At 39.3% G+C, this 13,294-nt stretch overlaps 1 protein-coding gene across 1 annotated transcript in view; it reads right to left on the minus strand.

Annotated features, from left to right (window-relative positions):
- Positions 1-13,294, minus strand: part of usp43b (ubiquitin specific peptidase 43b) — a 145,412-nt gene that overhangs the window by 33,124 nt on the left and 98,994 nt on the right. The window contains exon 8 of the mRNA XM_057861549.1: positions 11,733-11,844. Within this exon, the coding sequence (XP_057717532.1) occupies positions 11,733-11,844 (112 nt within the window). The remainder of the gene's footprint in view (positions 1-11,732; positions 11,845-13,294) is intronic.

The raw sequence follows: 13,294 nt of genomic DNA on the forward strand, positions 1-13,294 counted from the left end.
AACAAAGTATATTGGTTAAAAGAAGTCTTATTTCTAAAGACACTTTGTTTCCAGAAAATGTGGAATTCATTCCACCTGTTTAAATGTTATTGTATTATTTATGTATTTAAAATGGTTAATGTTTTTGCACTTTCTTGTAAAAAAATAAATAAATAAAAAAAGCAGCTGAAGGGCAGCTTTTTGTTGTGTGGGCATGTTTCCATCGTTCCTGTTTAATCATTAGGATATTATAAATAAATAATGGACATAAATTTGTTTGGCTAATGTATTAAGTAGTAATGTACGATGCATCGATAATCGTGATAATCGCGAGAATCGCAATAACCGCGATCATCGTCAATACCGCGATCCTCGTTTAATAATCGGATCGTAGCACCCTGAATCGTAATCGAATCGAATCGTGCCTAAGATGGCACACCCCTAGTTCAGTCAGGCTCCCTCCAAAGGTTTTCTATTGGGTTTAGGTATGGAGACTGGCTAGGCTTTGCTAGAACCTTCATATGCTTCTCACACAGCCATTCCTTGGTTTTCCTGGCTGTGTGCTTCGGGTCATTGTCATGTTGGAAGACCCAGCCACGACCCATCTTCAATGCTCTGACTGAGGGAAGGAGGTTCTTCCTCAAAATCTCTCACAACACAGTGCCCCAGTCATCCTCTCTTAAATACAGTGCACTCGTCCTGTCCCATCCACAGAAAAAACACCCCCAAAGCATGATGCTAAAACCCCATGCTTCACAGGAAGGATGGTGTTCTTGAGATAGTTGAGTTTTTCTTTTATCCATAAGTACTAACTCATCATTTTTCTTCCTCCAAGCGCGGTTAGTGGAATTATGACCAAAAAGTTCTATTTTGCTCTCATCTGACCACAAAACTTGCTCCCATGACTCCTCTGCATCATCCAAATTGTCATAGAAAAACTTAAGACAGGCCTTGAAATGCGCTGCTTTAAGCAGGGGAACCTTCCATGCCATGCATGATTTCAAACCACGACGTCTAGTGTATTACCAACAGTAACCTTGGAAACGGTGGTCCCAGCTCTTTTCAGGTCATTGACCAAATCCTGTCATGTAGTTCTGCGCTGATTCTTCATCTTTTTTACATGGGGCTCCACTCAGATTGACCGTCATGTTTAGCTTCTTCCATTTTCTAATGCTTACGCCAACAGTGGACCTTTTTTCACCAAGCTGCTTGATAATTGCTCCGTAGTCCTTTCTAGCCTTATGGAGGTGTACAATTTTGTCTCTGGTGTCTTTAGACAGCTCTTTGGTTTTGGCCATGCTACAAGTTTGAGTCTGACTGATTGTATGGGGTGGACAGGTGTCTTTATGCAGCTATCGACCTCAAACAAGTGCATCTGATTCAGGATAATACATGGAGTGGAGGTGGACTTTTAATAGGCGGACTAACAGGTCTTTCAAGGTCTGAATTCTAAATGATAGACAGGTGTTCAAATACTTATTTGCAGCTGTAGCAGACAAATAAACTGTTAAAAAATATGCTTTGTGATTTCTGTATTCTTCTTTTTAGATTATCTCTCTCACAGTGGGCATGCACCGATGATGAAAATTTCAGACTCCTCCATTGTTTCGAGGTGGAACTTGCAGCTAGCAGGGTGTTCAAATACTTATTTTTCGTCATTGTAGTATAGTAACAGCGTTTCATTCACTGTAGTATAGTAACAGTGTTGCATCCATCGGTAGCTGTAAACATTAGGTAAACAGAAAATATTCTAGTAAATCGTTTTTGGGACGTACTAATACTTTTTTCATAAACTATTAAAAGAATTGTTGATTCATGTTATAATCAATTAGATGTCAAATAGTGATTGAATCATGGCATCTCTAGTTGGAAAACAACGTCCCTCCAAAAGAAACCACAACTACAACAACGATGAGTTTAACGCCCTTAATATACTGTACTACAGTATATGATGACAATAACCTACAAATGAAATGAACCCCATAGAAAAAGTTTGCACAAAGATCCAATTCAAGTCACTGCTGTAAACTGGTACCTTGCAGAAAAGTGTGAAAATGTGTAGAGACTGAACTGTCACTAACCCGATTATTTGGGTATGTAAAGATAGTCAGTGTACAGACTAGGGATTCGTATTAAAAGGCGTGAGTGTACAAAATGTGAGCATGCTGTGAAAATCACAGCTGTCAGTGTGACTGCTGGGATGAGAAAACCTGTGAAAAATTCATATCAGAACCTTGATGGAAAAGGCCTGCAGTGTGGAGGCTTGATGGCATAAAGTTTGTTACACTACGAGAAAGTCTCTGGTAGCAAACTGCCAAAGTTAACATGTTTGTTTTCGCCTAGGGCACAGGGCTTCATTATCTTGTGTGCGTTTGCCCTACAAACTGTATCAGCATTTGTCAGTGTGAAGGACTCCCACTGTCATTTCTCACACTAAATACTATTTACCACTTTAACCCCCTTCATATACACACACTACTGAACAGAATATTTTAAGCCAAATAGATCTCATCTCTGCCAATAAAATGTCCTTCTCACAGCTTGCAAGAAAATGATCAATAACTTGGGCTCCCTCAGTGTTTTGTAATAGATTACAACGCTATTCTTGCGTTAGTAGGCACCCTGCCAACCTTTTCAAATCCTTTCCAGCAAATTCAGTAGCAGGGAAAATGACTGAGCGAAAAAAATGACTGCTTTTGAATTTCAGTCTATACGAGGCTAAAATTAGATCGAAGTGGAAAAATCCACTTGACGGTGTCATTAATTGACACAAGCAGGTATTGATTTAGTTTCAAAGTAGAGAAAACATCTGCTCTTTCAGGGCAGAGGGTGGCTCTGGAACACTAGGTGGTACTTTGCAAGGCTGCTTTTAATGGAATGGTTGATATTGAGAAAATGAACTGAAAAGGACAACAGCACACCGCTCTAGAAATTTAGCATCGACTCTTGAAGGTCCCTCTTTACTACCACATGCTGTACTGTAGCCTGCCGGTAGACAAGGCGAAAGGTTCACAAATCGGGGTCTGTGAGCCCTCACCTAAAATAATTCGCAATATAATTTCCATTATTGCTGTATGATATGACGATATACAGTATATCGCCAAAACAATATAATACTTTCCATCAACATTTTACATGTTTATCGACATTACATGTAGTCCCTGGGTTACCAACGAGTTCCTTTCATACGCTGGCGACGTAAACCGAATTTCTGCAGGAATTAAGTAGGAATTAACTCTTTAAGTACCCCTAAATACCCCCTAAACCTCAAAATAACTATCCAAAACATGTATCATACGTAATTGTACTGTCCCTGTCAAGATGTTGGAGCTAAGTTCTAGCTAGACAACGAGCTATGCTCCGAAATGACAACGTCAGACGTCTGTGTGGTTTGCGGTCTTTATTCAGCTGCTCATGACAGCAACACTTGCAGAATGTAACTAAAATAAACATTTCAAATCAAATCAGTTTCATCTTCAATAACACCAATTCAAATTTGCGTTTATAACTAGCTGTTGATATAGCAATAACAATCTACACATACAATTAGCATCCGTCAGTTAGCGTCCGCACATCATCAAAAGCAATCACACAAACTTTGACCACAATTGAAAACACACAAGAAACAGTACATAAGGTGTTATATGAAGGTTTTGCTTTTTTGGATGCTTCCCAAGCATCCAATGTGCGCGGAGGTTTGCAGGCTTCTCTCTCTCTCTCTCTCTCTCTCTCTCTCTCTCTCTCTCTCTCTCTCTCTGAAAAATGCGCTGTTCCTCATGTGTGTGCGCGTCCATGTGCGCTGTTCTTCGTATGCGCAAATAGGTTCTTCTTTGTGTGTACATGCGCTCTTACTCGTGTGCCATTAGTACTACCTGCCTTACGCTTCCTGCGCCCAGATAAAAGCATGCGTCGTAAAGTCGAAATCACGTTGAATACTAGGAGTGGGAACCTCTTGGTACCTCACGATACAATACGATTTGCGATACAAAGCTCACAATAACGATGATCTGACGATATGGCGATACAACGATTATCGATAGATTGGTCAGGAAATCTTTCTAGGATATTCTACAAACAACTAATAAACAGAAAAACAAGCTTCTGCTGTGAATTGAAATGAGTTTATCACTAGTACACGTCCAATCTGTTTGAAGTGGGAGGGATGCCCTCCCAGAACGTCTATGGGGGGTAGGGGCAGCCAATGCCAGGCAATGAGGTCATTTTGGGCCATTTAAGGTTGATTTTCAGTTACTTCCTGTTGATTTTGGGGTATTTTATGGGTCTCTCCCTGTTTATTTTGAGTTACAGAACAGGAAATGACCTGGGAATCCTCCAAATGAATAGGCAGTGACTCAAACTCAACAGAAAATGACCTGTAAATGCCCTAAAATGAAGAGCAAGTGACCTGTAAATGCCCTGAAAATTAGACAGAATGACTGTGAATACTCTGGTTTCGAATGAACGAACATTCCCAGTCTAAATGGATTGGGCGTCAAGCACCGTCAATGCAGCCTTAGAGTTAACTGAGACACTATTATGGTGGAAAATTTTGGTAGCAACTTGTTGGTTCATTTTTGTTTTTTTGTTTTTTAGACATTGACACCTTTTCAAAAGGATATCTCGATTCTTGGCAGGAGCATATCGATAACCTTTTGGGATACAAAGTATCACGATATATCACCATTTCGATATTTTGTCTCACCCCTATTGGACACGTCTTAACCTGTCATAAATAGACCTGTTCTTGCAATGGACATTTTGGCCAGCATATGGTGCCCAATTTGTGCTTTCTACAGTTTAGTATTCCATATCCCATAGTAGTACCACTAATCAGACCCAAGATGTCCATATCTCCACTCAACAGCTAGCCAATTGGATCCCACTGCCAACCATACATGAGTAATGTATGCAAGACAATTGAAAATAAAAACATATAAAATTATACAGTTGTCCGATAATGACTTTTTAACCAATAACCTAAATCCTGATACTGTCAAACTCCAAAAATCCAAGACCGCTATCAAACCATTACCAATATATGCTGTCGTGGACTATATTCATCATTTTTCAATTATTTATTGTTCATTTCCTTTTTGCACCATGAATGCAAATGGTCTGTTCACATAACGAATCCAAAGTATCTTAGTTTGGGGACATTGAATAATCAATAAGCATAACTGCTGTGCTAAGCTGTGAACAGCCCTTGTACAGAGGCAGAAGGCTTCTACATTCACTTTGAAGGTAACCTGCATATTGGCCCAAAACTAATATTGAAAAACCTGTGTGTATATTATCTGATATCATTTTAAAATGCTTTTATTTATTGGCCGATATTATCGGCTACCCGAAAATATCGGACAACTCCACATACAATCCACAAAGAATACAGACAATTCATTCCAATATTAATATTAATGAATGATATTATGTCAACTTAAAGTGCATGTGACACGAAAAAGCATGTTTATTTCATAATACACGCTGTATTTTATGCTCCTGAATGATATGGACCGCTTGGATGTGTGTGGAAGCGATCGCTATATTTATTTAGTTTTGTTAATCAAGTGCCATGAAAATGAGTGACTTCCGGCTTCGGTCTTGTATTGAGGAGGAGGGCGCTGTGACGTGTACGGGTGAAGGCGTCCTCTTCACTAAACAGCCGTACTGTTGTGTATGAGGACTAAGGATTCAGCTGATTTTGCGGATTTATACGTTTATTTTTCGCATCACGCCAGCCAAACGGCTGCAGAAAAATCTTGCTTTATGAGGGAGAGGCGTGTGCGCCTTTTTGGAGTTTCAAAAGGTTCCCATTCACCGTGGATATTGGCCAAAACAAGCCCTACTACTGTGGGACCATTGGACTTACGAGGAAGTGAGTAAACATCTTGTTTTGTATTATGTCAAATACGAATACAGGGATTACAAAGTAAACACTACAAACTTTCTTTAAATAAAGGACTACTTACGTTTGATCATTGATAGGCATATAAAAAGCTCTCCTCATGCACATTAGCTGCACGTTAGCTGCACAACAACTGCAGCCGCCCTCCTCCGGGGACCGAACTGTAAATTGCTCTCCGCCGGGTGGTTTGCCGATCCGCGAAGACAATCGACAACCCAGTCATCATGTCAAATAATCCGGGCTAGTTATGTGTTATTTTTCACTTCGAAGACTTTGAAACATCACTCGGTTCGGGTTAGCATGTCGGCTAGCTGTCATGCCTATTGGTTTGTTTACATTCTCCGAAGCCGGGGAAGGGAAATGACATATGTCTGATTTAGGTGTCATAAAATATCGTTCGGGAGGTGCGACAGTAAAGGTGAAGTCGACAGTTTTGACCATTATGGAGTAATTTTGCCATGTCGTCCTGAAAAAGTGTATATTTATAATTTCAAATTCAATTTAGCACAAGACTGTTATTTGTCATGACCATGCCATTTATTTAGCTATTGGGGAAAAATACTTGGATAAAAACAATATCCTGTAAAAATATTGGAGTAGAGAGACTGAAACAATGACCTTTTGCGGCTCTCTTCGTCGCGTTTTCCTCGTTCTGAATAATTCCCCCTCAATGGGCTGAATAGTTCAACCGATGAGCCAGTCTCCCGCTGACGTAATCCACCTGTTGGGGACGCTAGAGCCCTATAATGGTAGGCGTGGCTGACCGGCAGATTAAAAGACTAATTTCTTGTCATCTGCGCATTGCTAAATTGTTGTTTATAGTCGAATCGTCTCAAAATATGATTCAAATTCACATAATAATGCTATTTAAGACTTTTTTTCTCCTGTCGTATGCTCTTTAATATATGGCAGTCTTGAAAGTACAAACCACAAGTCACATGTAAAATGTATGTTACTTTGTTACTTCTGTTTAAACTATATAGTTTTAGGTTGCAGCACTAGTTGATGCATTTAATACTTGTGGCAGGTCATTTTAATGTCAATTCAAAAATAAAGTGAGTGGGGGAGCGGGGGAACTGTCATAATTGTTGCTTAATTGTTCACCAAATAATTAAAAAATGGATTAGCCTGGAATATAGATAGTGACAGGAGATTTTTTCCATACTGCACAGGATTATTTCACAAAAAGTGAATACCTTCATATAGGGACCATCCATCCATTTTCTTCTGTTTTTCTGACGTCCATGTGTTCCCAAGCTAGCTGTGATACAGTGCCAGTGTCAAATGCTGAGCCGATCCCGCCTTCAATCTCCACTCTATTCTTGCCTCACTCATGAACTAGAGTCCAAGATATTTGAACTCCTCCGCTTGAGGCAGGATCTTATCCTTGATACCAAGAGGGCACCTCATCCTTTTCCCTCTGAGGACAATAGCTTCTGATTTGGAAGTGTGGATTTTCATTCTAACCGTTGCACACTCGGCTGTCTGTCTGATTACAGTATGTTATTTTCTGCTTGCTCTTGAATCCCTCACCTGTTCTTGATTGATCTTTCTTACTTAGTCTTTGCTTGTAGCATGTCCTTGTCTAATTGAAAAGCCATTCATGTACGGACAGTTATAAAGATTCATATAAAAAATGGGCCACATAATAGAAAAAGGTTGAGCTAAGCTATATAACTCATTGGCTGACATTGACGGCATTAAACATCTAATCCAGGGGTCGGGAACCTACAGTATGGCTTGCGAGCCAGATCTGGCTCTTTTGATGGCTGCATCTGGCTCACAGACAAATCTTTATTTAAAAAAAAAAAAAAAAATTGTTATACTCCTTTGCGCATTGCGTGAAACGGCAACGGTCACCGGTCTTATGCTGGTGTTGTGCAGTAACGAGCAGACGTGACTTTTGCGGCATATGTTAACTTTTTTAATGCTCCGACAACACTTGCGTAATTCGCACTTGATATAATCAAATAGCAACCTAGATGTGCTACGTTAGATGCCCCCAGGTCCCATGCCATTGGCTGCGTAAGCCCAGGGTGATCATGGGACACGTAGTCCGTATACTACAACCGGCAACTGAAAGCCGGTTCGCAGTAATTTTAGTGGGAAAGTGGCAAACATACATGTCGTAGTGTCTATCTATATATTTATTTATCTATCAATCGCATTGGCAACGCAGATGAGGGAGAAACACTGTTCAAGTGGGGTCGCCGTGCGTGAAGTAAACTTTCCTCGTTTTTAGTTTTGTTTTCCGAAAAAGACGAGGAGTATCGTACTTTTCCGCAGGAATCGACAGAGGAATTTGCCTTTGTGGAGAATTTTGATGACTTTTCAGAAAAGACAAGATAATTAAATGGATAAAAGACATGCCTCCGTCAACAAGAACTTAAAACTGTTCACGATCTTACCATCATGACGTCAAATTAAATTGAGTCAACGCAAGTGAAGGACATAAATGTGGCACAATTTTTTTCTCTCGCTTTGGATGAGTCAACACACGTAAGCAATTTATCCCAATTCAGCGTGATTGCAAGGTTTTGACTATGAAAGGGACAACAATAGGGGAAGATTTATTCAAGTCCTTAACTGAGTTCGCTAAAGAAAAAAAAAATCTACCGATGGATGAACTTGTTTCGGTGTGCACTGATGGTGCTCTGGGCGTGGTGGGGAAAATCACGATTCGTGGCGCTTCGTGAACATGAAAAGAGACGCATCCTAAGTTTCTCAACGCCTGCATGAAGCTTAACCTCACCAAGTACCAACCAGACTACAAAGCCATCAGCAAAACCATGCAGCACCAGGAGTCGCATTAATGGTAAAAAATACTCATCATTTTACAGCATAACAATGTTGTTAAAAATAATTCAGACACTAACCCAAACCCTTGTACTTTAAAAGTGTTGAAATTACATAAAATGCACACATTACTTGTATTTTTAGTTTTAAACTTATTGTATGGCTCTCACGGAATTACATTTAAAAAAAATGCGGTGTCCATGGCTCTCTCAGCCAAAAAGGTTCCCGACCCCTGATCTAATCCATTTCTACTGGGTGGGCTGGCAGCGATCATTATATCGCTGCCAGAACTCTAATCAAATTGGACTGGACGTCTAGCACCGTCAGTGGCAGTGAAATATGATCATTTAATGCCTGCGATGCCAGTTCAAATAAATTTGATGTCTATCACCGTCAATGAGAGTTAGTTAATTTGTTGTCCATCCATTTATGTTACAGGTAAAGCAATCTGAAAACATTGCACGTACCACAATTGGCTCTAAATTACCCATACGTGCGAAGCGTAAGTAGGTCTCTATTGTCAGGTGATGAGTCAAGTGTGCATTACATGTCACTCAAGTCAGATGAGACAGATTCCAGTTGTAGTAACCCTGAACAAGATAAAAAATGTCTAGGAGGACGAGTCCTAATCTCAACTGTGTGGCGGATGTGTTAACATCTCAGTCATGGCGGAACAGGATATGATCCAATTCCACTTAAGATTTCTGAAAACGATTAAGAGTATGTATTTTTCCCCCCACCTATGCCACTCATTTCAGTCTGGATTTCGGCCACAACACAGCACCGAGACTATGCTTATCAAAGTCCTAAATGATATTCGTCGGACTACTATTGGATCTCAGTGCCGCATTTGACACGGTTGATCACAACAGCAGATTGGAACAGTGGGTAGGGCTTACTGACACTGTTCGTCTGTGGTTCACATCTTATTTACATGATAGGGATTTCTTTGTGTCAATCGGAAACCATCAGTAAGAACGAACCAAATTCACGTGAGGAGTCCCTCAAGGGTCAATTCTTGGACCACTCTTATTTAACATCTATATGCTTCCCCTAGCTCATATTATGGAACAGTATGACATAGAGGCGTGCGAAAGTTCCGATTCTTAGATTATTCGCGATTCGGCCGTGAAAGATTCGAGAACGATTCACAAACATCCAAATTCCGATTATTGAATTATATCAAGTAAAGCAGAACTAAAACACAGTCAGCGCAGTCTTCGGGACGCAATGAGGAACGGACCGAGAGTAAATATCATGTACAACTCACGCCGCTAGGTAAAAAAAAAACAATAATAACTGACTGCGGCCGACAGCTGCTTCAAACAACGCCCAGTTGCTAGTTGCTAAAAACATACGGACACATATACACACTATAATAGATATCACATATATGTAGAACTAGATGCGAAATGACAGACTTGCTTTTTAGTAGTTGTCGCGTTGTAAACAGCCACCATCTTAAAGCAGTAGACTTCTCTTGAAGGCTCTGTTGCAGCGAACCTAAGTAACGTTTTATCTAAAATACTCCTAAATAGACAAAATCTTGACTTGAATCTATCTTTAAATGAAGAAACAGTTTAAAAACACTGATATGTCGAAAGTAAACAGAAGGGAAATTATGGAATAACGATAGCAATTTTAACAAATTTAACGGTTGATTCACATCATTAAATTAATTGAATGAAGTTTAAAGCTGCTGATACAGAATGGAGACTTGAGTATTTTATTTACTGTTTGTAACTGTTAACTTGATAATGAAATATTAGTTTGGTTTAGCCTGAGAGGATTTTTTAACAATTTTGGAACTAATGTACAATACATTTGAAGTGCGGGGGGGGGGGGGGGTGGTGTAACATAAAAAATCGATTTATAATCGAATTGGAGCCTCTGAATCGTAATCGAATTGTTAGGAGCCCAAAGATTCCCACCTCTAGTATGACATCTCCTATCACACCTATGCAGATGACACACAACTCTACATTTCTGTGTTGGACTATTGCAACGGTATATTTACAGGTCTTGATAAAAAAATCCGTCAGGAAGCTGCAGCTAGTACAGAATGCTGCAGCCAGAGTCCTCACAAATACAAGGAAACTGGACCACATTACACCGGTTTTGAAATTGCTACACTGGCTTCCAGTGAGTCAAAGGATAGACTATAAAATACTACTGCTCGTCTACAAAACACTTAATGGCCTTGGACCAAAATAAATGCTTGATTTGTTAGATTCCTATGAAACATCTAGACCTTTAAGGTCGTCTGGAACCAGTCTCCTTTATGTTCCAAGAACAAGAACCAAGCAGGGTGAGGCAGCATTTAGTTATTATGCTCCTCACCTCTGGAACAAGTTACCCGAAAGTCTGAAGTATGCTCAAACTGTTAGCTCCTTTAAATCAGGGCTAAAAACACTTTTGTTTAACACTGCATATCCATAACTGTCTATATATTTCAATCTATTTGCTTTCTATTACTCTTGTGCTTATCTCCATTGCTGATTTCAATTGTTAGCAGTAGTAGTAGTATTTGTTTTATTTATTTATTTATTTATTTTATTTTACTCGTGATTAAATGCGATTTTTATGTATATTTAATATTTCGATTGTTTTTACGTTCTAATGATTTTAATGTGATTTTTATGATCTTCATGTGATGTAAAGCACTCTGAATTGCCTTGTGTTGAATTGTGCTATATAAATAAATTTGCCTTGCCTTGCCTTGCCACAAGCAGTGTGGTGTTTATTGACAGGCAGTGGAATTAAAATCTTATAATGAAATAAACTTTTTTATCAACCAATATGTCAGTAATCCCAATAAATCATATTGTGAGTAATTTGAGACAAGATCATCATTATTCCAGTGTTCACAGTATAGATTTCGTGAGACTTTTTTTGTGGCGTTCCATGAAAATACAAAATGGTGGAGCATTGGCTCAAAATACGTTTGGGATCTAGATAAGGCTTGGATTGTTTAGTACATGTCCTCCCAGTCGTATATTTTAAAATTTCTTAAGACGGATTCATTATCCCGTTCTCGTAAGTAGATTTCCAGTACCTGTGCCGGCGCCCCATTGATCATCAGGTAGTATAACTTGCTCAGAATGCTTTGTTGGAGCTGATCCCAGGAAATGGACCGGTCCTCCCTCATTAAGAATGGAGGACCAAACCTAAAACAACAGCACAGTACAAAAACCTTGTTAAGCTTACATAAAACCTTTGTTGCAACTAAAACAAATACTGGAAGAGACAGACATTACATGGAATTGTTTGATGAGAAAACCCATTACTCTAAAATGATGGACCCCATGACACATTTATTATAACACACATTAATTGAGGTCAGTCCTCCATTGTCTACTTAAGATTTATCAGTAGAAGTCCACGTATGCAGGCCTAAAAGAATAAAATTAATGCCCAGTAAATACAGCGCTGGTAAGAAAGAAAAACTAAGAGGAAACATTGCATTATAAGATTACACCACATTTCATAAAAAATAAACTTACACATGCACTAGATGGAGACTTGAATTTTTGATGATCAGGTGATGGTCAACAGCTTCTTAAAGAGTCTATATTTATTTCCAGGTAAATTTACCCTTGGGAAACCTTCGGATGAATTAATGAAACTTAATAACATCTACTTCACCTCCATTAATATGATCATTTGTACTTGAGTAAAAAAAAGTGATTTGATAACATTCAAGAAAACCGATTAACATATATTTTGGAATTCACTGGCTGTTAACTCGTTGGCTGCCATTGAATGCGATAGCTGTCCAATTCATTTGAAAAAGGAGGGATGGCAGCGAATGTACGAATGCACTTTCGCTCATATCATCCCAGTTTAAATGGATTGGACGTTAACTAGTTACAAACCTATTGAAAATCACAGCAAAAGGGATGAAAAGACCCACATGATTGGATGTCTATCATCGCCAGTGGCACTGAAAGAGTTAAATAAGTACTGAAGGCCATTTTGATATATTTTGTAAAACATGGTACAAGAAGCAGTGTTCTTAATCTTATTTAATCTTACCAAAAAAGTAAGTTACAAATTACTTCTCCAAAAAAGTAATTGAGTAAGTAACTGAGTTACCTCATTGTAAGAGTAATTAGTTACCCAGCGAAGTAACTGACGTTACTTTTCATTTTCTACACGTTATTACATTATACATTCGAAAACATCTTTTCCATCAAAGATATTTATATTAACTGATTGAACAATAAAAAACACTGTATACAGTATTTTAAAACAGTGGTCCCCAACCACCGCGCCGCAGACCGGTACCGGTCCGTGGCGCATTTGCTACCGGGCCGCAGAAAAATAAATAATTTATTGACGACTGCAATCTGGCCTGTGACTCTTGACACATCAATATCCCTGTCAACTCTATAGACTAATCCGAGTAAAGATTTGTATAGGTCACCATCTCGTGGTTGGCCGCAATTACTAGGGTGTTTGCACACCTATAGCAGCCCAGCGTCAATCAATGTAAACAGTAACTTTAGCTGCTGTTGGCAGTGCGCTGCTGGCAGTGACGTCTTTGGACAGCTTTTTTACAGGGAAAAGGCCACCTGCTGAGCCAGAAGAGGAGCCTACAACAAAGTCCATTCTGCA

The sequence above is a fragment of the Corythoichthys intestinalis genome, chromosome 16, assembly GCF_030265065.1.
Source record: "Corythoichthys intestinalis isolate RoL2023-P3 chromosome 16, ASM3026506v1, whole genome shotgun sequence".
Classification (NCBI taxonomy): domain Eukaryota; kingdom Metazoa; phylum Chordata; class Actinopteri; order Syngnathiformes; family Syngnathidae; genus Corythoichthys; species Corythoichthys intestinalis.